Raw genomic sequence first — 24,951 nt, 5'->3', positions numbered from 1 at the left:
ATACACAAAGGAAGTGTATGGACACCTAAAAAGCATGTTCCTGCTAAGATTTTTTTGGTTTTATATATTGGTTCGGTAGTTTGTTTCTAAATGGACTGTTCGGAAGATATTAAAGAAATAATATGAAAAAAAATTTTTGGAACATGGATATTCCTATCTTATACTTTAGATTTTAACATTGACAAATTTCTTTTTCCTCTTAGCTCTCTAGAACAGATCTTTTTCTAATAAATGAATTAGATTTTTCTAATAAATGAATTTTTCTAATAAGTGAATTTTTCTAATAAATGAATTCTGGTCACTTTTTAAAATCAGCCTTTTCATATTGAGGTATAATTGATGAATCTGTTCATGTTATTATTGGCTATTAATGTATCCACTTTGGTGAATTCTTCATTAACATTTTTGCCCATTTTTAACTGGGTTTTACGTTTTCTAATTACTTAGTTGACTGGGTACAAGTCCTTTCTAAATATATATTATGAACATTGGACTTTTCAATTTCTTGAGAGTTGTTTTTTGATGAATAAAAGATTTAAATTTTGATGAAATTCAACTGTTTTTTTTTTTGTTGTTGGCAACTTTGTTTCTTGTCTAAGAAGCTGTTGCCTACCTCAATGTCACAATAATTTTTTTCTATGTTCCCTCCAAAATTCTTAAAATTTTACTCCTAATGTTTACTTTTTTAATATGTTGTGAGGAATTTTATTATTGTTATCATTCGAGGTTCAGTAGCAATGGTAGGAGTATATGGATATTTAGCAATTCCAGCTGCATTTCTTGAAGTGACTATTCTTTTTCCAGTGAATGATGTTTGTTCTTTTGTCAAAAACCAATTAACCAGGGTGCCTGGGTGGGCCCATCTCTTAAGTGACTGCCTTTGGCTCAGGTCATGATCCCAGTGTCCTGGGATCAAGTACCTCATCTCCTTCTGCCTACCCCTCCCTCTCTCCTGGCCTGTGCTCTCTCTCTGTCAAATAAATAAATAAAATCTTTTAAAAAACCAAACAAACCAATTAACCTTGTACAAGTGGACCTATTTCTGGACTCTCTTATAGTTTTTTGATCTGTATTTCCTATACTGTTCTATGTTGAGGTCAATACTTTATTGTCTTAACTGAAACATGATAGTAAGTATTTTTTTTTTTAAGATTTTATTTATTTGAGAGAGAGAGAAAGCAGGAGCAGGGGGAGAGGCAAAGGGAGGGACAGAAGCAGGCTCCCAGCTTGGTAGGGTTTGATCCTAGGACCCTGAGGTGAACTGAGCCAAAGGCAGCTGGGTATATGACTGAGGCAACCCAGGCACTCTATAGTGAGTATTAAATTTAGGTTATGTTGTGTGGTCCACTCTGCTGTTCTTTCCAAAGTTTCTTTGGTTATTCTGTTTGTCTTTATGTTTCATATAAATTTGAGATTCACCTTGTCAGTTTCTAGGGGAAAAAAAAAAAACAAAAAACCCTGTGGGTTTTTACTGGTATAAAGTTGAATCTATACAAATTAGAGAGAGAAGTACTGAAATGCCTGATCAGGACAGTGAAGTAACTCATTTCCCCTTTTAGTTTTGTCATTTGTGGTTTATGGGTGTAGATGCTTTGCCATTAACTCTATATATATTTAGGATTGCTATATTTTCCTGGTAACATTTAAGGATTGGACATCCTAATAGTATTGAATATTATATCTCTCCATAAAAGCAAATATAAGAAAATAATGGTAACTAAATGTGTTATTTTAGCAAAAACTAAGGCACGAAAGGAGTAACGGAGAAACAAAATATAAAAGGAACAAATGAGAAACAAATATCAAGATAATAGAACTAAGTATATAAAATTTACATGGCATGTCAATGGATTTAACTCTCCAATTAATAGACAGAAATTGTCAGGCTGCATGGAAAAAAGCAAATCTCAACTATTTTTGCCTACAGGAGACACACTGTAAGTATAACGACACAGTCTGAAGGAAAAGGGGATAGAAAAATAGATACTATTCAAATAATAAGCACAAGAATGCTGTTGTGGCTATATGAATATCAGACAATGTAAAACTCACAACAATAGTACTTTCAGAAATAAAGACAGATTAATAATAAAAGAACTATTGAGGCATTGAGTCTTGAGATGAGTTCTCTGAATAGGTTGTGGGTTTCCTAGAATTGCTTATTAGATATAACTCTGTGTGGTGCATTTATGACCCCATTTCCATGGTAGAGGGGGAGTTGATAGCTCACAGCCTGTAGTGGCAATACATTTACTCCAATTATTATCTGTAGATACTGTATTCAAATTCTGACTGAAGACAAGGCTCTGGTGATGAAGGTTATGCTTCCATACAGCATTTTAGTTAAAATACAAAAATGATGAGCTTGAGAGCCTTTAAATTCCTGCGCAAGGGGCGCCTGGGTGGCTCAGTTGGTTAGGCGACTGCCTTTGGCTCAGGTCATGATCCTGGCGTCCTGGGATCAAGTCCCACATCAGGCTCCCAGCTCCAGGGGGAGTCCGCTTCTCCCTCTGACCTCCCCTCTCATGCTCTCTCACTCTGTCTCTCTCTCTCTCAAATAAATAAAATCTTAAAAAATATAAATTCCTGCTCAAGACCCATACGAAGGACCTGAAAGCTTCCTTGAATGCCTTGAAAGAATCCCATATCTGCCACAGCCACAGGGCTGAGTTTCTGAGAAACAAACCCAAATCAAATATAGCAGGTCCTGATGAAACTGATTCCCTCTAATCTCTAATTCTCTCAAACTTTCTGTTAGAGGAGGTACCTGGTCTACTCCTGCCTGAGGTCAGTTTCCCTTTTTCTAAAGAAGTCTACAGTGGCCTTCCCTGGAGTTGTTGCCTTACAAAACACCTCCCCTAACACCTTTTCTTGCCTCCAGACCTGTAATTACACTCAAAACCAGGAGGACCCAAGGAACAAGGTACAAAGGGTGACCTACGAGGTTGTACGACTCAAAACCTTATGTAAAATATTTTAATGACATTAAAATGTAATTCTTAAGATACTTTAACTACTTTTAAGAGGTAGTTCCTAAAAAAAACCAATGCAGCTACAATTTAGTTTCCTTAGGTAAGACAAAATATACTAGGGATATATACTTAAAGAATATCCTCATTAGGGGCGCCTGGGTGGCTCAGTGGGTTAAGCCGCTGCCTTCAGCTCAGGTCATGATCTCAGGGTCCTGGGATCGAGTCCTGCATCGGGCTCTCTGCTCAGCAGGGAGCCTGCTTCCCTCTCTCTCTCTCTCTGCCTGCCTCTCTGCCTCCTTGTAATATCTGCCTGTCAAATAAATTAAAAAAAAAAAAAAAAAAAGAATATCCTCATTAAATTAAAACAACCAAACAGAAAAACCTACCTCTGTACCCAAGTAAAACAGAGATTGTGAAATACTAATGTCAATTATGGTACACTAATTTCATCACAACACTAAAATGATAAAGATAAATGACAAAATAAACCCCCCATATACACACACATTGTCCATTATATAAAAAGCTAGACTTTGTAAAAGCATGTAGAAATATACATAGATGGGGGCCAGACTTCATATACTGTTGTCTAATTTGGGTCTGGGTTTTGGGGTTTTGTTTCGATTTTAATCAAAAAATAGTATTGTGATTGTCTTTCCATGTCAATTTATACAGAACTCATTTGCGCTTTTTAATGACTTCATAACCCTCCACTACAGAGGTGGGACATAATTTATTTAATATATCCCATATGGATGTAGGCTTTTTCCAGTTGATAATTAAAAACTAGAGAGAAGAATGGAGGGGGCGCCTGGGTGGCTCAGTGGGTTAAAAATTAGAGAGGAGAATGGAGTTGGGAGAAATTGTAAGGGGAGGTGAACCATGAGAGACTATGGACTCCGAAAAACAATCTGAGGGGTTTGAAGTGGCGGGGGGGGGGGGGAGGTTGGGGTACTGGGTGGTGGGTATTATGGAGGGCATGGATTGCATGGAGCACTGGGTGTGGTGAAAAAAATAATGAATACTGTTTTTCTGAAAAAAAAATAAATTAATTTATTTAAAAAAAATTAATTATACAGTGAATGTTATTGTCATCTTTGCTTCCTTGGCTGACTCTAATCCCAAATTAATTACTAGAAATAGAGCTGCAGGACCAAGTGACAAGTGTGTTTTAAATTTTCAGTTCCTCTCAAAAAAGAGATAATAAATTCTGTTCTCCCAAGTTGTAATGTGAGCATGTTCTATTCGTACAGGTGTCCAATTTCCCACGCTCTAATGCTGGGTATTATTGAAACTTCTAATATTTGCCAATTTGATATATGATACTCCATCACATTCTCATTAGCATTTAAAAATTAATTATAAATTTACATTTTCATGTATTTATTAGGCATTGTGTATTTTTCTCTGTGAAATCCTATTCATATGTCTAGTCAGGTGTTAATCTTTGTTTTACTATTTTGTAAGAGGACTTTCTATTTTTAAATCTACTAACCCTCCTTTCACCATGTATGTTGCCAATATGTTTCCAAGTTAACGTTTTTGTTTTTCCTTACCTAGGCTTTGTTTCTTTTGAATTTAGAAAAAAAAAAAATTAAATTGAGTGCATGAATTTATAATAGGTTTTTGGTCATAACTCTTTCACTGAAAAATTCTGAAGTTATTAGTTTTTTAACATGTAGAAATATGAGTTTTGTTTTCACTTATGATATGAGGAATGCTTAACAATACTTTTCGAAAAAGCTGTATGCCACACCAACACTTCTTGAGTGGGCCATCCTTTCTCCATAACTTGCAATGCATTGTTATTTTTGTCATCAACAATGTACACACTTTGGATAGTGTTTATAGAAAACAAAATAACAGAAAATTGCCCTCCATAATGGCTGGAAGGTGAAACCACACACTTGGGAAGGTGAAAAAACAATCACATAGAAGGACAATCACTGGTGTGGAAATTGTACCATCTGCTCATGGTTATTCAACAAAACATCCCCCCAAATATAAAATATGAATCCAGTTCTGAGCCTGAAATCAGCCTTAGAGAACTTCAAGAGCTACAGAAAGTTTGGACTCCAAGAAACAGGCTGCTTAAAATGGAAGTCAAGTACACAGAGGCCAGAAAGACAGGAGCCGTGAAACTTCACAGATCTACACAATCTTTGAGGTGACCCAAAGAAAAGCCTAAAGGGAGGCCTGAAAAAGGAAAATAATTAATAATTAAAGTCAGGAAGCACACGGATTTGAGGAAACTAGAAAATATGACTTATGTCAGCCATTTTTAAATAAACATATCCCCTTCAAGTGCTTAAAGATGTTCACTTCACCTAAAAACATAAAGGTTGTACTACTGAAGTTGAGGTCCCATTTCTCATCCCCAGGTGAATGTATCATTTTCATGCCTGTGGTTCATGCCACAGTTATTAGGAAATTCTTATATAGTGACAAATTCCTCAATTTGAAATTTTGCTTCATTAAGAAAACAAACTTATGGTTGATGAACTGTCTATTAATACTTGGCCACTTATAATGTGTTTTATTGCTCTCCTAAACCAAGGGTAAGGTGAAGCATAAATCAAAGGATTTACAGGAGAGTGATAATAACAGAGCCAGCAAAGTATCTCATAAACGTATGAAGGTGTTATGACTCCCCCAAGAGAATCAATAAATGAGTCAATGATACACGGTAATTACGAGATCAAAAACGCTATCACTGTGATACCAGGGTTTTAGTGGCTTTCCTCTCTCTCTCTCTTACTCATTCTGGCTTTGTATGTCCCTGAGCCTTCCGCTTTGCTACTAATGTTTTCAATCTTTGTAGCCTGTTTTCTGGCCCCAAGAAAAATACTACTGTACAGAATCATCGTAACAAACGAGGTGTGAAAAAAAACCAGCAAATATATCAGAATCCAAAATTGACTTACAACTGTCTGACACCCTCCTACACAGTTGAGGGCACTAGAGAGTCCATCCAGCTCATCATCGCAGACACTTGTGTAGAACACGGCCCCACTGTAGACAAGGGGCAGGGTCCAGGACACTGACGCACATCCCTGACCCACACACCGTGAACTTGCTAGGATTGACCAGAAAGCTATGCACCTGTTGATGGAGAGGAGACACAAGTGGAAAAGAGAAGAGTAACCAAATGCCACAACGCAGCACGTGTGTAACCAAATGCCACAACGCAGCACGTGTAGAAGGGACAGAAACTTGGCCCGAAGTAACAGCAGCTCTTGCATGGACCTGACTGCTCTGAAGGGTGTGACGGTCACCCCCACCTGGAAGTCAGCAGAAGCCAGAGAGGCGAGGAGAACCTTGGTTTGAAATGCAGGATGGAAATCATCACCAGGAGGTTTCCAAACACAGCCAGCAACAGCCCCGAGCCAAACTGTGTAGAGTGTGTAGAGTACCAGCAGGAATCCAGGCGAGCAGGGAGCTTTCAGGCAGGATGGGGTCATGTTCTGGTAGCGGAGCTGCTTGGCTGCAGGGGGGACGAGTTGATGCCCCCACTGCTGCCGCAAACAGCAGGTAAACATAGAGAAGTTGTGCCCTCGGTCAATCACACCAAATAGAGCATTTCCTATTTCCTGAAGGCAGAGGAAAGGTTGTTTACAACTGCCTACCTCTGTTACAGTGACCAGATAGTATCTCCATGGCCCGTCACATAGTCATATTATCTCTGAACATATGAAGTAATATATTTGATTTAAAAGTTCAAGAAATCCTAGTTGTTATTAATCACTATCATTTTTATTTTTACTCTTTAGTGTGTAATTGAACCAATTTTTCTAAATCCAGTAAGAATCTTACTTCAAGTAGGTCTGTAGCAGATTTGCTTTTGCCACAGAAGACTTTCTGGCTTGCAACTTATCAAACATCTTTTATTACCTGGTCTTGATACACGGGATATGCCTCTTTGCCAGTTAGTCCTAAGTGTGTGATTTGTTTTTTATTAGTTACTTTTTACTACCACCCCCACCCCCGCCAAGACTGTTTGTGATGTTAATGGTGAAACTCCCAAGAAGCACAGCCAGATCCCTTCTCTCAAGTCATCCTAAATCAAGTGTGGTTCCTGTAGTGCCAGATGTGAACAGAGAGAAGATATTTATATTTCATAATCTCCACTTAAAATTCATATTTTGACTTAGAGTAGCCACGATTCTAAAACCTAACAGTGACCATGTGGAAAACATGAAGAAAAGGATACCTCACTTATATTAAAAAAATGCAAAAGTTCTAAACAAAAGGTCAACAAACCAAACCTAGAAATATATAAAAAGACAATATATCATGATTGGAGTCTATGCAAAAAATGTACTTTTGCTTTAACGTAAGAAAGTAAAATAGCATAACTCACCATTTTAACATATCTGAGGAATGCAAAAAAATTACATAAAATTCAGCAATTATACACTACTAAACATTTTTAACAAAATAAAAATCAAGAAATGTTCTGTATGTATAAAGGTCTCTGCAGAAAGTCTTATTCACGTGTGCATTATTTATGTTTATTTATTAAGCATTACTTTGTATCAGGGTCTTGAAGATACAAAAATAAACAAGAAAGATCTCCTGCCCTCAAGGGAGTATCCATGTTAGTATGACAGACAGACATAAAACAGTAATAATTCATTGTGCTCCAAGTTAAAATTAACACATGTAAAAAGTGCCAAGTGAAAAATGACATCAATACTAATATAACTGGGATGAATAAATAGAATTCACTGAGGATATAAACTTAGGGCCAGGTTTAGAAGGAGGAATGTAAGGTATTAGGTCAAGAACAGGGAAAATTTCAAAAACTGTACACAGTTTCGGACAGCCCAATACTTATTGTAGATTTTATGCTCTGACTCATGCATGGAGATAGAGAAAACATATTTATTAGCAGGTAAAGATCTCAACTACTGCAGAAGGCAATTTTCTTGATCTTTCTGTAACTGACCATTAAATCTCCCATGAGCCGCCTGTCATGGGGTACAATAGACATAAGTTCAGTCAGTGTGAGGCTCCCACTCTTCTCTCCCAGGGCTGCATCTAAATTCCAAGGGACTATGTAGTCTGCCCCACTTCCACAGGAATAGATTGGGATTGTCTTTGTGGGTGTCTTCTAGAATGAAATGGCCATCTATCTCATCACGGAAAAAAAGGATTTTCACAGGACCCTAACCTCTGAATGTCATGCTTACCAATCCCCCACCTAGTCCGCACACCTGGCAGTCACTCACAGGTGCTCCAGCCCAATCCCATGGGGCTCAGTAGGGGACATGCTGCTCTGCCCTCTTCAGATTCACAGCCAGTGCACCCTCGTCAGTCTCTCCTGTACCTCCACGAAAACGTTCCATTTTATTGAAATTAGGAGAGTGGCTGGGGGTCTTAGATCTATGTATCAATCCCCTTCTTCTCCAGTGTCCTCAGCTAAGACACAGAGATTTGAGTCCTGTCAGAGTAGGCTCTCATGTTCTCCTAGTTTTCTTTTCCTCCCTCCATTCCTCCCCTCCCCTTAGCCTCAGCTGATTGCCCTGTGTCTGCCCAGGAAACTGGAAGCATTCTGAAGTGTCCTCTCACACTCTTTCTCATCAGAGTCAACAAGTTACTTCTCAACTAATGAACCGCGGAACCCCTACCGGATATATATATATTTTTTAAAGATTTTATTTATTTATGTGACAGACAGAGATCACAAGCAGGCAGAGAGGCAAGCAGAGAGAGAGGAGGAAGCAGGCTCCCCACTGAGCAGAGAGCCCAACATGGGGCTTTATTCCAGGACCCTGAGACCATGGCCTGAGCTGAAGGCAGAGGCTTTAACCCACTGAGCCACCCAAGTGCCCCCTTACCGGATATTTTTAATGCAAATATTTTTAGAATTTGGGTCATCGCTTTATGTTATTTTTTTTTAATGCTATGGCTTTTAATAGTTTGTTTTGTAGAAATGCTTCCTAAAACATAAGAGAAATTTCAGAAAACCCCACTATCTTCTGTGAGTTATGGGGCATGGATTCAGTTGCCTTATCCTTAAGGCAACTATCATTTTAACAGTAGCAAACAACTTTTGAGCACCTGCTCTATCTAGGTGTTTTATATATATTAAATCATTAAATCATCACAGGCAAGAAAACCCCACAAAGTCAGCATGATTATTATCCCTATTTTACTAACACATTAGATGTTAATCACTTAACTAGGATTATTCAACATCTAGTAAAGGATGAACTGGGGGTTTGCATCCCAGCAATTTAGCTCCAGATCTTGTGTGCTATTCCTCTATGTTCTACAGATACAAATGAACTTGATGTCTGGGTCATGCCCTTAACCTCCAGGTGATAGAAACTTCCTTTCCGTTTATCTGAGTTTTTTCGACCATCCCCCTCTGAGTTAACCAGGCATCAACAGTGACTCTATGGAGTGATCTGGTCTGAGTGACCAACCTCCCGCACTGATGTCTAGTGAGATGGCCTGCTGGGTCTCTGGACCCTGGTCTCCGGACCCTGGAAGAATGACTGAACAGTCATCCCTCGTACCTGCCAGTAAAGCTCTTTGGCTCTTACTTTTTTTTTTTTTTAAAGATTTTATTCATAAGTAAACTCTACACAGGGCTCAAACTCACAACCCCAGGATCAAGAGTTACATGCTCCCCCAGCTGTAGCTCTTACTTTTATCAGTCAGTTCCAGTGGGCTTCTCAGAAGAATCTAGCTATACTGCGGCATCACAGGCCGAGCAACATTTGGTGGGGTTCAGCAACCTATGGCACCTCTCTGCCCTGTGAGTTCTGCACAGGGGAAGGAGAATGTATTTCCATTACAGGTCCCTTGAAGGTCTCCTTCAACCTACCTGACTATATTAGAATCTTATTGCCACAGTAACAAATTACCGCAGACTTGATGGGTTAACACAACACAGATTTATTCCCTTAGAATTCTGGAGGCCAGAAATACAGAATCTATTCTCCTGAACCAAAATCAAGGTGCCTACATGGTCTCACTCCCTCTGGAGGTCTAGGGGAGAATGCATCCTAGCCTCTTCTAGTTTCTGGTCCCATTGTTCCACCCTCTGCCTGTATGATCCCACTGCCTTCTCCTCTGTATGTGTGTGTCATCTCCCTGTGCCTCTTTCTTATAAGGATACTTGCACGGCATTTAGAGCCCATCCAGATAATCCTGGATAATTCCTTAATCTCAAGAGTCTTAATTTAATCACATCTGCAAAGACCTATTTTTCCAAAGAGGATTAACAGTGATAGATTCCAAGTATTAGGATGTGGATCTCTTTCAAGGGGCCATTATTCAACCAACCACACTGGCGTATCAGTTACTTTTCTTCCATCAGCCCAGAGCAGAGAGAGGGAGAGAAGGGGTGCTCCTGCCTCAGAGATCCTCACTATTTTCTCGGTTATTATGGTCCTTTTCTCCCTTTATTCCGGAAAAAGGGAAGTTTTGATAGTGCCCATAACTTTCTCAAATCTACTGACTATTGGCTCTTTCTTTTCTGAATAGGGCCTGGGCTTTGGAGGCTCAAGCGCTTGGGGGAAAAAAAAAAATCTTTTTCATCCTAATTTCACCTAAGTCAATTAGAATACACTAGATGTTCTAAAGAGTTTTTTTTCAAGTTTACCTTTTCTGAACTTCTTTATTATAGGGAAATTAAAAATCTATAGTTAGTCTACCAATATTTTCTATGAGAAACTATGAACATATTGAATGGTTTCTTTTAAATTTTTATGGTTTCGTTTTACACTCAGATCTGTCCCAGAGGAATATGTATATCCAGTCACATGTGTTTGCAGAAGAAGAATACAACTCTTTTTTTTTCCCCCTAAATAGATAGCTAAGTGTCCAAACACGATTTTTTGAATACATCATCTTCCCCCATAAATATGTGACATTGTAAGTTTGCATTATAATTGACAGTGATAATATTCATAGGTCATGACAGGCAACTGTTCTCACTTCTTCACTTGAAGAAGTGAAGTGACATAGCACATGGAAGGAATCACGTTGAAAAGATAGTTATTGTTATAAATATATCATTTTGTCATGATCAGTTCCACAGTGGAGAAATGCCCAAAGGAGACTATCCCCTAAACATCAGACTTGAGGCTTGGGCCAGATCTGAATTTAACATCTGATTCTCTCGCTGTTGGAAGAGCCCTGGTGAACAAGAGAAACTGATCTCCTTGCGAAAGCATGAAGCAGAGGGATGAGGAGACTGAAGAAAGTAACTCCAGCAAAAGGAGATGTTGGAATGAAAGTGAAGAAAACAGCGATCTAGGGGAAGACCAACAGCACGTGACATTATGAGAGAATAGGAAGAAGAAAATGAGCAATGAAAGTAACAGAGAGGTGAGCATGAAAGGTGAAAACACCAAAAAATTCCTCTCAGAAGATCGGGCAATAGAAAAGTAGCAAAGCAGAGAAGTGGGCAGAATCAGCAGTAGAAATGGGACCTCGCTTTACCATGTCAGCAAGTGTTTGTAGCAGAAGCTTGGAGAAGCTCACTCTAAGCAATGATTGAATCCGAGCAATGCCTTTTTTCAAATTTGATGTATTGACACACCCCATTCCACATCTTAATACATGAAAAACTCCCAGTATCTCATAAATACCTTAATTTTAAGTTGAGGCTCATCCTGAAAATACATTTATGTTAATAAACTGTCCTTTAGTTCTTGACCAGTTATATTGTTTGAAGTCTCTCCAAAAGAGAGAGGGTAAAATTAAGAAAGGATTTTATAGCTGAATTTTAAAATCCAGTCCAATAAGTTTATTACCAATTTGAATGAGTATTCTTACATATTTGATATAATTGGTGCATTTGGGTTTAAATCAGCTATCTTAGTATTTTTTCATTTTTTTATATTAACATGTAATGTTTTATTTTCCCCAGGGGTACAGGTGTGTGAATCATCAGGCTTACACACTTTATAGCACTCACCATAGCACATACTCTCCCCAGTGTCCATAACCTCACGACCCTCTCCCTACGTGCCCCCCTCTCTGGGCAACGCTCAGTTTTTTTTGTGAGATTAAGAGTCTCTTATGGTTGGTCTCTCTCCCGATCCCATCTTTTTTTTTTTTTTATTCTTTACATTTGCTCTTTTACCTCTTTTGACTAATTTTAGATTTTTTTATTATTCACTTTTTCTCCCATGAAATTATAAATTGGAATTAATTACATTATTCTGTTGGAATCCTAGAGTTTTAATATGTATCCCTCATTAATTAAATTCTCCAATAAGTTAAGAGTTTTCCTAATTCAAGGCAATGCAAAAGTTTACCTAGAATTTTATACTCCATCTACTTTTGCCAACTTTTTGGATACCACTATCACTTATTTTAATTCTGCATGCAATTTAAGTAAAAAAGATGTTTGTTTTTAAATTTAGCCTTCCTTTTATTTTTCCAATATTGACACTATGGCACACCACATTACTTCCCACATTGCCGTGTTTCCTCTGGGATTAGATTTTTCTGCCTTGAGAACTCCCTCAAGTTTTTCTTTTGGTGCAGCTATGCTGGCAATGAAGATTCTAAGTTTTTGTTTATCTAATGATATTTTCGTTTCCCATTTCAATTTTGAAAGGCATTTTTGTTGACTTCAGAATTCAAGTTTGTCAGTTATTTGTTTTAGGTGTTAATGATAATGATATTGAGTTTTATCCAAGTGTATTTGGGGTAAATTCACCAAGGAGATGGACTTAAAATACATCGAGTAGGTTAAGGAGAGAAACTTACTGTAAAAACAGAATATCCAGGCAGAGAGTGCTAAGGCATGGAGATGGGGAGCGCAGGGTGCTGGTAGGGATCTGGAGCGTGGTTGTGGGACAGGTGCTGTGTGGGGAGCAGCATGAGATATGGGAGAAATGGACACAAGGTTAAGATGATTTTCCCACGTAGTGTGGATTTGTGCAGAGGTCAGTGTGTGGGAGGGGAGAGGACATAAGATATACATATATACGGTGACGAGCACAAATTTTAGCTACCGCTTACTCAGGCATGCTACAATGCGATTTATTTTTCTGCAGTATTCTTAAATCTTGCTTAGAGGCTCATATCCCACCAGGAACAAGACATAGATCTCAGTAAATTTAGGGATTCTGCTCCTTTTCCTCCAGGGTGGCATCCAAACTCCAGGAAATTCCACAACAGCATCTGTGAGTGTTCTTGGAAGTCTGTCTATATTTCCCTTCCTCTAAGGTGCAGACTCCACAACATCCCCCTCCAGGAAGGAAAGTGCTCCTTCCAGCCCTGCTGGGAAGTTCAGTCTTTCAAAACAGGTGCCCCAGCCAGAGATCTCTGTGTGCCCTGGTTGGCGCTTAGGTACCCAACTCAACCTTCTTTTTCTTGCTAGGGAAACATTACATTAAAAAAAAAAAAAAATCCAACCTGAGATTGGAGATGTTTAAAATCACCTTCCTTGCTTCTCCTCTTTCTAAGTCACCTCCTGGCTGTCAACACAATCTAAAAGCCCATATTGGTTTCTGTTTGTTTGTTTGTTTCTTTTGTTTTCCTGCTGATCACTCTGCATTACCTATTTATTTGTTTAAAGATTTTATTTATTTATTTGATAGAGAGTGACACAGACAGGGGGAGTGGCATGCAGAGGGAGAGGGAGACACAGGCTTCCCACTGAGTAGCATCCTAGAATCATGACCTGACCTGAAGGCAGACAGATGCTTAACTGACTGAGCCACCCAGGCATTCCTATATCTGCCTGCTTAATGAAAAATATTATGTAGAACTCTTCTGAACACATTTCATCACAGTCTTTTGGTATTTCTGAAATCAGCAGTGACTTCTGAGACTCCATTTCAACTCTTTAATCAATACTCTTACAGGGTCATGGTCATGACTCTAAATACCATGTTGTTTTTTAATACTTTCTTTGTAATGTATTTCATCAATCTCAAAATGTCCTCAAGGTATGTGACATTTTCTACTTGTTGGTAGCCAGGGCAGATGCAAAAATAATTCTTACCGGGACAAAAAAAAAAAAAAAAAAAAGCTGAACTCTTTTGTGTTTCTATAACAGAAACCTAATAAGGTGGCCAAGTCAGGATTGAGAATGGGGGAAGATTTAAGTCTATGCACTAAGTAATCTTTGGCCCCAAAACCATAATGGCTAAGGTAATTTAATATAAAGAATTGTTTTGTAGAATGACTTTCCTGAAAACCACTGCTGAAAATAATCTTCCAAGTTCACATCTTACTATAGGGATTCCAAAGAAATTTTCCCATTGATGGCATTTATTTCTCTGGAAGGACTGCATGTCTTAGTCAGCAATGTAGGTCAGACAATATAGAGATAAAGATGAGAAAAAGTGATCCTTGAACCACACAGTTACATCCCATATTAGAGTCTTTGTGAAGAGAAATGCTAAAGACAAAAAATAAAGGTGTTTATGATTAAAGGGAAATTTTTTTATTAAAAGGAAATTTTATCAAATTAAGAGAGCCAGCTCTTTGTTAACTGAAATGAACCCCTCAGTAATCTTGCATTATATAATTTTAATTTTGCTATAGAAATCATTGAAGATTTATAATAAAAATGGAAAATTGAAGAATATAATAGAGATATTCTCTGATAATTTTCTTAGGCATCCTTATAGATCTTTTTCTCAGATGTATTGAAAAGTGGAATCCTACATCTTTGTGAAAATCAAGGACAGAATTTTCCATATGCACCGTGAGCACCGACTCATCCCTCTCTACAGCCGAGCAGCTCGAGACCAGAACGTGACCCCATCCTGCCTAAAAGTTCCCTGCTCACCGGGACCCCGGCTAATGCTCTATGCACTGTTAGGCTCTGGAGCTGTGCTGGCTGTGTTTGGAAATCTCCTCGTGCTGATTTCCATCCTGCATATAAAACCAAGGTTCTCCTCGCCTCTCTGGCCTCTGCTGACTTCCAGGGTGTGACTGTCACACCCTTCAGAGCAGTCAGGTCTGTGCAGAGCTGCTGGTGCTTTGGGCCAAGTTTCTGTCCCTTCCACACGTGCTGTGATGTGGCATTTGGTTACTGTTCTCTCTTCCACTTAGGTTTCCTCTCCCTGGACAGGCGCATTGCTGTTACTGACCCTCTGGTCTGTCCTAGCAAGTTCACGTCATCTGGGTCAGGGATGTGCGTCAGCGTCTCCTGGACCCTGCCCCTTGTCTACAGCGGGGCTGTGTTCTACACAGGTGTCTGTGATGATGGGCTGGAGGGACTCTCTAGTGCCCTCAACTGTGTAGGAGGGTGTCAGACAGTTATATATCAAAACTGGGTGTTAATAGATTTTCTAGCCTTCTTCATACCTACTCTTAATATGGCAATTCTCTCTAGCAATCTTTTTCTTGTGGCTAGATGACAGGCTAAAAAGATTGAACATACTTGGAGGCAAGACAACAGTTATAAATCCAGAGTGGCTAAGAGAGAGAAAAGCCACTATAACCCTTCGTATCATGGTGATAGCATTTATAATTTCATGGTTACTATATAGTATTGACTCATTCATTGATGCCTGTATGGACTTCATGACCCCCGCCTGTATTTATGAGATTTGCTGTTGGTGTGCTTATTATGATTCATCCATGAATCTTTTGAGTTATGCTTTATTTTACCCATGATTCAGGAAAGACATCAAAGTTATTGTGAGTGGTTGGGCTTTCAAGGACAGTTCAGCCACCATAAATGTGTTGTCCAAACAAATGTAAGCAGTTGGACTGAAGAAGTTAAAGAAATCTTTACAATTTCCAAATGAAATGAATTTTAAAAATCAAATAGGACTATTCATGAGGAGAAAACAAATTATTCTTCAAATTTAAAAGGGTAGATCAATGTGTTTCCAGTCATGTTAAGATGTGCACTTCATTGTCATTTTTCCAAAAGCGTGCAATTTCCTAATAAATGTTAAATTTTTATTTGCTAATTATTTCAGAGCTCAGCATATCCCACTTCCTAAATATACTTTCCTCCCTCATTTCTTTTAATTCATTTAATTCATGGACTTGGGCCAAGTTTCTGTCCCAAGCACCAAAACTTTGTCTTACAAAGTTTTTCACTCTCTCAAAACCTTGCCTTCAGAAGGTTCTTGCTTTCTTTTGCTTTGGTTAATTTCCCAAGGGAGGCTTTTGGGGAAAAAATGGCTTTTTTGGGGGGGGGGAGCAGTTAAATGTATTGTGTTTAATGTCTGAGGAGAGAGATCTGAAGTATTTATCTATAAATTGCGTGTAGAGTAACACAGACACCTTGTCTGATTCAGAATCAGGAGAGATCTCTTGGGGGTTGGAGGACATCCACAAACATAGACTCCATCCTGACCCGGCTGTTGTGATTGCCAAATGAATTACTCTTATCCTGTGTAATTATTTCCTCCAGCAGTGCGGGAAGCAAAAGCCATTGTACTTCCCCAAATGATGCTTGGGTGATTATTTGTCTGCTCTTTTTGCTGCTGTTATTACCGTGCAAACTATGTAAATGGTTGGCATGCAGGGAACTCTATGCTATTCTGTTCAAACATATTAAATATAACTTTTCATTGGGGGAGATTCTCTTCTGAAAGCAGTCTCTTGTTCTTTTTTTCTGTAGCAAAACTTAATTTCAACAAAAAGTTTGCTAGTTTGGGGAGATAAGTGAAATATACATCAATAAAAACATTCACATACTCATCTTTTTTTTTCATGTATGAATGATGAACCTCGTGCCCACATTGCACCAAAGCAGTGCTGGATTACACAGAAACAGGCAATGGGATCCTACCTTTATCTTTAAGAATCTGGAACTCTGGAAAGAAGCAATGTTGTTAGCTGCAGAAAATTTTAGAGGGACAAACACTAGCTCAGCTAGATTAAGGTCAGTATCAATACTGACAAGTCATGTTGATAGCAGAGTGTCCTTGTCATGATGTGATGAGAACGGCATGTTATTTCTATGGTCCTTCTCCCAAAGAAAACCCCTATAATCCCTATGTAATTAGGAGAAAGTCTTCAGATAAACCCTTGCTGAGGACTGTCCTACAAAATATCTGACCAGGTCTCCTCAAAACCATCAAGGTCATCAAAGAGAGGGGGAATAAAAGAAACTGTCAGGGTCTAGAGGAGCCCAAGGAGACATAACAACTAAATGTAGAGTCATAAATGGGAAGTCGGAACAGAGGAAGGACAGCAGGGAAACCTGAAGAAATCTGAATCATGTATGGACTTTTTATTGATACATTAAAAATAACACAACAATGTTGGTTCATTAATCGTAAGACATGTATGATACTAATTTAAAATGTTAATAATAAGAGAAATGGGGGACAGGACATAGGAACTATCTGTACAGTCTCTGCAACTTTCTTATAAATTTAAAACTATTCTAAAATAATAAAAAGTTTATTTTTAAAATATAGGGTAAACAGTTACGTGAGGACAATGGGCATTAATCCTTATATTGACTAATTCACTGATCCGTTTCACTAATATCTTTGAAGACCTAGTATTCTGGGTTCAGTTTTTCAGGAATACAGAACAAAAACCTTAGAAAATCTTGTAAAGAAAAACTGATCTACTGACAATTACGGCTTGGAATTCATAAAGGTTTAAATGATAAAAGATGCCTTTGAGGGGTGCCTGGGTGGCTCAGATGGTTAAGTGTCTGCCTTCATCTCAGGGTCCTGGGATCAAGCTCCACATTGGCCTCCCTGGTCAGCCGGGAGTCTGCTTCTCTCTCCCCACTCCTGCTCTCTCTCTCTCAATCTCACTCTCTGTCTTTCAAATAAATAAATAAATATCTAAAAAAAAAAAAAAGAAAGAAAAGATGTATTCGAGGAACACAGAAGAAAGGAGAATTGACATCTCGCTTGGAAGAATAGGGAGACGTATTAAAGGAGTAGCATTTAAGCTGGGCCTTAAGAGATTAAGAAGAGTTTTTTGCAGGAGGCAAATGATGAAAAAGGATTTTCAGGCTGAAGGAATAGCATGACCAAAGAAACTGAGAAGGTACAGAGTGTTCACGAAATATGGAGATAAAATAACTAAACAGTTACCAAGGGAATAGTCACCCTTTTGACCTTCCTGAGGTTGGCATTCAAGATCTTCCACCTTTCCTCGGCCGTCATACCCCCAGACACCTTCCATTTCGATGTGGAGACATTCTTACTCCTCTGCTCAGGGTTTGACTCTAATTCTTACTGTCTTCCGAGCCAACATTTCCCAAATGAGGCTTTATCAGACAGTCATCCTATAAAGTTCTCCAGGGAAAATAATTTTCTGCATCAACAATGTTTTGGAGTTACTGCATACTGTATCCTGCTCTTGGAGAATAACATAAGGCATGACATATTAAAGACTCTGTAAAGTCCTGTTTCAACAAAAACCTGCCTACCATTGTTTAAGTCTGCATTTAAAAAAATTTGTTTGCAGGGCTCCTGGATGGCTCAGTGAGTTAAGCCTCTGCCTTTGGCTCAGATCATGATCTCAGGGTCCTGGGATGGAGCCCTGCATCAGGATCTCTGCTTAGCAGGAAGCCTGCTTCTCTTCCTCTCTCTCTCTGCCTGCCTCTCTGCCAACTTATAATATCTGTCAAATAAATAAATAAAACCTTAAAAAAATTTATGTGAAGTTGCAACTTATGATATAGCTGAGTGTTCTTCTAGGACATGCAGTGCCATGTACAGTGGATTGAGAAGAACTGTGGATTTATTTCTAGGCAGAGGAAACTATGTTTTTAAAAATAATGACTGATTTATCCCTTTTAATTTTATTTATTCCTATATCTAAGACATGTGTCCCTTAATGTCTCAAAATTATGTATATTACGATGAGTTTTAATTTAGAATTCTGTTTTCATTTAGCTACGTGATAATACTTCAGTTAATTGGAAAGGAAAGAATAATTACTTCCAAAGAAAAATTAGGCTTTAAAAATATGTTTACAATAAATAATTTTTAATTATAAAGACAATAAAGTCAATAGAAGTTATCTTTCTATCCAGAAAGAAAGAAATGGAGTAAAATAAATTCATTTCAGCTAACTTCAAAGACAAACTAAAACATTACTTCTTTATTTATGAGATTGATTGGCTTATGTTTATATCTATGTTACATCTATCCATATTATTTGTACTTCAGAGACCTCAAATTAATTTACAAATAAGTTTTCCAAACAAGCAATTATTAATTTGAAAAGCATTCAGTAAGAAATGTGGGAATTACTAGAGACCTGTTGGAAAAGATTTAGGAAGAAGACAGAAGCAAAATGTACATAAAATATGTCAGTGCCTTTACTAGTAACAGCTTGTAAGAAACACTTGGTTCAATGCTGAGCAAGCATGTGGGATAGGTACTTGTTTTTCCAAAGAAAATCATGTACTGGTGTCCCTGGAAAGATAGTAGGTCTAACTTACATGATTTTAAAAAGGCAGAAAGATTACAGTGACGAGATGTGGATCATTATCACTTTATAAAATCGTCCACTATTTCCAAGTTTCAATTATTAAAGGAAAGGGAGGAGATATCCATTTAAGAATATAATACGTTTACACAGTAATCATTGAAATGGGCTAATCCGGCTTACAATCCTGTTTAGTAGTGGGATTCCACAAAGACAGGGATTCTAAAGGGAACATTATAAAAAAGAAACAGTCTGAACACTTAACTATGACTATAAAAACTGATGTGAATTAGGATGCAAGTAACATTGCTGAAAAGTAAATTACACAATATTTGAGCTTCAGGAGACATTAGAGAACAAACAGTGTGAAACCTTAATTTTCTAGCTGAAACTCCGTGAGATACAAAGGAATTCAAAGATTGCCAAAATAGTCTCACCTGGCACTGGCAGATGGCAGGACCAGGAGAGGACTCAGAAATCCCAGCTTCTGTGCTCTTTTCCTTCACCTCTGTATCTCCTCTGTCTCAATGAAGTAACAAATAAGGAGCCCAATATTTTCACAGAATTTTAACTTATCCAAGGAATATTCGGTTGACTTCATTCTCTCCTTTCCTACACTCTCCTATAGAAACTCTGAATAAAGAAGGACTGTATTTCTTTTGGAATTAAGAAGTTTTTCCCCACCACTCAAACCGTGGTGTCCTAAGAAGCATGTCCACAACCTCATGACACCACACAGCCCACTGCCACAGCACCATTCATCCTTCCTACTCCTTGCCTGCATTCAGTTAAAGAAGTCATTCTTGGTACAAATCAATAGTGCGTGTCCGAGATGAGAAGATCTCCCCACTCAGGCAGAGTTTCAGTGCCTTTCTGAACCATCGGTAGGAAAAAACATAGATGATAGGGTTGCAGGCTGAGTTGAAATAAGCAAACCAGATAAAGATGTCAAAGATCAGTGGTGGTGTGATGAAGTTAAGAAGGCTGTCAACCAGCGTGTCAATGGTGAAGGGAAGCCAACACAAGAGGTATATCCCCACAGCGATGCCCAGAGTCTTGGCAGCTTTTCTTTCACGTTTGGTAGCCCCAGCCAGGTTTTTGCTCAAGGTGTTGATCTGTTGAGCCTGCCTTGTGGCAACCACAAAAATCTTCACATACAAGCTGATCATGATGAGGCAGGGGAAAAAGAACATAGGAAAGTTTAGCCAGCCCCAAAACTTATTGAATAGCAGTTGGCAACTGCCAACACAAGGCATCTCTTCCAGCCACTGACTGAGTGCATTCTCTACCACATCTGTGTAGAGGAAGAAGGCAGTGTAAACTGCTGGGATCCCCCACCCTGCCAGGATGTACCTGAAGGCTACTCTGACCGTGAACTTGGAGGGATAGATCAGGGGCTCACAGATGGCACAGTGGCGGTCAATGGAAATGAAACAGAGATGGAAGATGGAGGTGAGGCAGAAGAGGGTGTCCAAGTAGGTATGCAGGCGGCAGAGGAAGTCTCCAAAGTACCAGCAGCTCTCTACTGAGCGAACGGTACTGAGGGGCAGCACTAGCAGACCCAGAAACATATCAGCCAGGGCCAGGGAGAGCAGCAAGAAGTTGGTGGGAGAGTGAAGCACTTTGAAGTAGGACACAGCAAACACCACAAACAAATTTCCTAGGACTGTAATCAGCATGCCTGATGCACAGGCCAGGTAGATGGCCAACCGAATGTCCAGAGGATGGATTGTCCTGGGGCAAGACCCATTCATCTGGTAGCAGAATTTTGTGGAGTGTTCTTCAGCACCTTGGATGAGGACAGCGCTCATTTATGATTTCTTCTTTTCCTCTCTCTCTGGGAACTGGCCACCTGTCCCACCCCCCAAAAAAAGACATAGAGGAGAAACTGAAGAGCAGTTTGGAACCTAGTGCAATTTCCTGCTGTACTGAATAAAATGTGCTCCAAAAATCAAAGCAATGTGGGATTTAAGATCTCCTAAGAGTCATTTCTATGCCAACTCTGTTTTGTCTGACTGGGCACTTTTGAAAAGAGTGTAGAAAAAGAGTGTAGACTATATCTTCAAGGAAAAAGAAGAAGAATGTAAGCTAAATGTTCCCACAAAGACAAAACAGGCAATGTCACAGTAGGTGTTATACAATTATTGAGAGGGTGTCTCTACCATTTTGATAAGCTCACCCATTGTCAAGTGTAAAGTGAGACTTTAAGCTGTAAGTCTGAACCAAAGGAAGAATTCATTCTTTGTAACAAATCATCACTTGGGGAAGGAGTAACTTCTGGCTCCTCCCTTCAAGACTTAAATAAAATGACAGTAATTCAACAGCTTAAGCTTTTTAATTACATGTCCACTTTCCCAAGAAAATAATTCAAAATGCAAATAATTAAAAGAGTAGAAAATGACCCGATTTCAGTTCTGCTGCTGCACAATTCTTAAAGAGAACACACATTGTTTATACATCTCTAAAGAACTATGTGGTTTGAAAAAGTATTTCTTCTATCTTAACACTAACCTGTGAAATTTTAAACAAGTTCTAATAAAAATGAATTCAACGTTTCTAAGCTGCTTACATAGGTAGGAATCAGAATCACTTCCTCAGAAGAAGCCCTTCTTGTAGCAGGTGAACATAGGTATGTAGAATTCTCTCCTAGCAGCAAAGAGGACAGATGTGCAATCAGGATATGATTTTATACTCCAGATAGAAACCAGTCCTCAGTGTGTATGTCACACAAATGAGGGCTAGAGGAGCACCAAGGGACCTAGTTTGCACTACTCACAAGTGTCAGGAGCTTGAGGCTCCTACTTGGGACAGGATCATTTATCCTGCCAATTAATTAGAGATAATTGAAGACACTGGTTTTTATATGTTGTTTAGTTTTATTTTTGGTAAGTTTCATATATCCCTTCTGCTTTAGGATTATTCGTGTACACTTTTTTCAACAAAATAGTTGAGAATAATTGATCATAAGCCCTTTGGTTTGTGACCTCCACATTGGATTCATCATGATTTTTTTTTTTTTAGCTCTTAGGTTTTATCTTGGTTAAAAAAATCACAGTAGATAAAACAGTGCCCTGAACACAGCAGTTAGATTCTGGTTCTGTTACTGCCTAGGTCATGATTTATACCCTTTATCCCTCTGTCTCCTAATTGGTAAGAGTACCTATAATTATACTTAAACGTCCCTACTTCACATGGATATTATCAAGGAAAATAATATATTCAACCATGTTCTTGTTGGGGGCCTTGTGCCTAGAAGGGGTTAACCCAACAGAGCAACAGTTCTTGGGAACCTCTTCAACCGAGGACCTTCGCAGGTGGCGAGCTAGAGTGCCACTGTGTCTCCCTGCTGATTGTTATGAGAACTTTGTGAGCTTTGGCTTGTTGCCATTGCAGCTGCAGTCTCAAGACTAAGTTAATAAGGCTCCTGTGTTTTGTGAATGTTGAGTTATGGCCTAAGTGTCTAAACCACGAAGGTCAAGGCTGTCTGATATCTCTGCATGGCCAGCTACTCTCAGGCCAAAATAGAAACTAGAACCAGATGTACAGGAGGTGATTCCCTTACTGTGTGGTGTAAATCAGAACTCTGCAAAATAGACTTTGGCACTTGCTTGACACGTTTGCCTGTGTCCCTCCTGTTCCCCACACTCCCTTTCTTCATTCTCCTCTCCTTCAACCCTGCTCCCTCTTGTCGCGCCGGCCGTGACATAGTCTGCTCTCTGATTCTTGGTACCAAACCTCCAGAGGATGAAATGCCTCTTTATGGCCTTAGAGAGATCATTACACAATATAAGTCAAAATGACATTGCAAAAATGACATAATTCTAAAGGTGACAAGAGATTACATCTGCCAGCAGAGCCTTTCATAGAACGTATAGAGGTCAAAAAAAAAAAAAAAAAAAAAAAAAAAGAAGTAAAGAAAATGGAAAAAAAAAAAAATGAAGAAAGTTGGCAGGCATCTCTACCCTCTCTACACAGCCTGGGCTAAACCCAGTAGTGATTGCTGGAAATTTGCCTTGTACCAGGTCCATGTGCACGAAAACAGATTTCTGACTCCAGAACTTGATAATCAGACCAGGAAGGATCCTGCATTACCACAAACCATGACACCCCTCAGTTTATAAGACATAGTCCATAGGCCATCAGCCAGGAAGTCCTACAGTTCTAAGTTTAATGTGACCAAGAGTGTGTGAAAAATAAGGACAAATTCCTTACAAATAAAATAAGGCCTAAAGGAGGAAATTCTCTGTTAAAAAAAAATGTTTTGTTTATTTGGGGGGATATATTACATCAAACCTGAAATGCAATATGGAATCACAAGTCAATTTGGAGATACAGAATTTAAAATGACTATTTCTAGTGGGGCGCTTGGGTGGCTGAGTGGGTTAAAGCCTCTGCTTTTGGCTCGGGTCATGATCTCAGGGTTCTGGGATCAAGCCCCACATCGGGCTCCGCATCAGGCTCTCTGCTCAGCAGGGAGCCTGCTTTCCCTCTCTCTCTCTCTCTGCCTGCCTCTCTGCCAACTTGTGATCTGCTGTGTCAAAGAAATAAATAAAATCTTAAAAAAAAAAGACTATTTCTAGTTTTGTGATCCCTAGATCAGAGATTACCTAATTCTCTGCACCCAGTTTTCTCATCCATTAATTGAGTATAGTACACTACCTACACCACAGTTTTATCATGACGATGAATGAATATTAAGAACAGTACCTGTCAGAGTAAGCAGAATTGGACAGACAAGAGTGTGAGTGGATATTATTTCAGACCCCGTGTCAACCCTCCCAATTTAGGGCTCTCGTCCCCTCTTCCACTCACTTTCAGAAATACATTCCAGTTACATAACAGCTAGGAGGAAAAGTCATTGGAGTCTAGAACCTCTAGGTTTTCTTGCTTATCTCAGGATTCAGGGATGCTCCTTTCCCCCTGCTTGCCTCAAAGTGGCTATTTATTTTAAGAAACAGGAAATAACTGTAAGTGAAATATTTATGAGATAGCCAAAATTTTGTTTGATTTAGGATTTTAACAATTAGTCTTGCTATTTTAATATCACTAAAGCCACTAGTCTAGGCCACAAAACAGGAATATTAGTGTTTTCCCGCCGAAGCAATGTCAGACTCCCTTGAAATAAACTACCGAGTTTTGGTCCAGCAGAGAGAAAGGCAGCTAGGTGATATTCTAAAAAAGAAAAAAATCAAACCAATGATCTCCAAGGAACATGTAAATCTTCAGCAATGTTACGGAAACGCAGTTACTAAGTGTTTAAGAATTGCCTCTGCTTGTTTTTGTAGTCTAAAACAGCAATCACTGTTGGTGACTAAGGTCTGAGGAAGTGAGGGCTTTCTTTTCTTTTATTTCATTTTTCTTTCATTTCTTTCCTTTTTTTTTTTAACAGAAAGAATTGTAAAAAAAAAAAAATTCCCTCGAAAGGAAGAAAGGAAGAAAGAAAGAAAGAAAGAAGCAATTTGTTTAAGGAGTATAAATTTTCCAGTTTTTAGTAGCCCCTCTGTAATCCATAGAACAATTAAATGCATATGAAAGGAAAAACGTAGGTTAGCAGTAGATGAAGTAAAAACCATGGGATTTATCAAGAGATAGACCTGGCTTTGAATCTTCTAATACTGGATAAGTTGCA

General features: G+C 38.8%; 1 protein-coding gene and 2 pseudogenes across 3 annotated transcripts; 1 reads left to right on the top strand and 2 right to left on the bottom strand.

Moving 5' to 3' along the window:
• Positions 1–5,446: 5,446 nt before the first annotated feature.
• On the bottom strand, positions 5,447–11,534 carry LOC309864123 (trace amine-associated receptor 6 pseudogene; annotated as a pseudogene). The gene is made up of 2 exons: positions 11,430–11,534; positions 5,447–6,363 (listed from the first exon to the last, which is right to left on the bottom strand). The product of its transcript is annotated as a trace amine-associated receptor 6 pseudogene (transcript).
• A 3,117-nt stretch (positions 11,535–14,651) lies between these two features.
• LOC309864122 (trace amine-associated receptor 6 pseudogene) lies at positions 14,652–15,662 on the top strand (annotated as a pseudogene). Its single transcript has one exon. The product of its transcript is annotated as a trace amine-associated receptor 6 pseudogene (transcript).
• A 4,457-nt stretch (positions 15,663–20,119) lies between these two features.
• Positions 20,120–21,133, bottom strand: LOC309865221 (trace amine-associated receptor 5; the record flags this gene model as incomplete). Its single annotated transcript, XM_082731444.1, has 1 exon — positions 20,120–21,133. One exon carries the CDS (start codon positions 21,131–21,133, stop codon positions 20,120–20,122), a length of 1,014 nt encoding a protein of 337 aa, XP_082587570.1.
• Between the last annotated feature and the right edge of the window lie 3,818 nt (positions 21,134–24,951).

This window comes from Mustela nivalis (genome assembly GCF_964662115.1).
Source record: "Mustela nivalis genome assembly, chromosome: 5".
NCBI classification, from domain to species: Eukaryota; Metazoa; Chordata; class Mammalia; order Carnivora; family Mustelidae; genus Mustela; species Mustela nivalis.
Note: the sequence above shows the minus strand (reverse complement) of the source record. Positions and strands in the feature narration are given on the sequence as shown.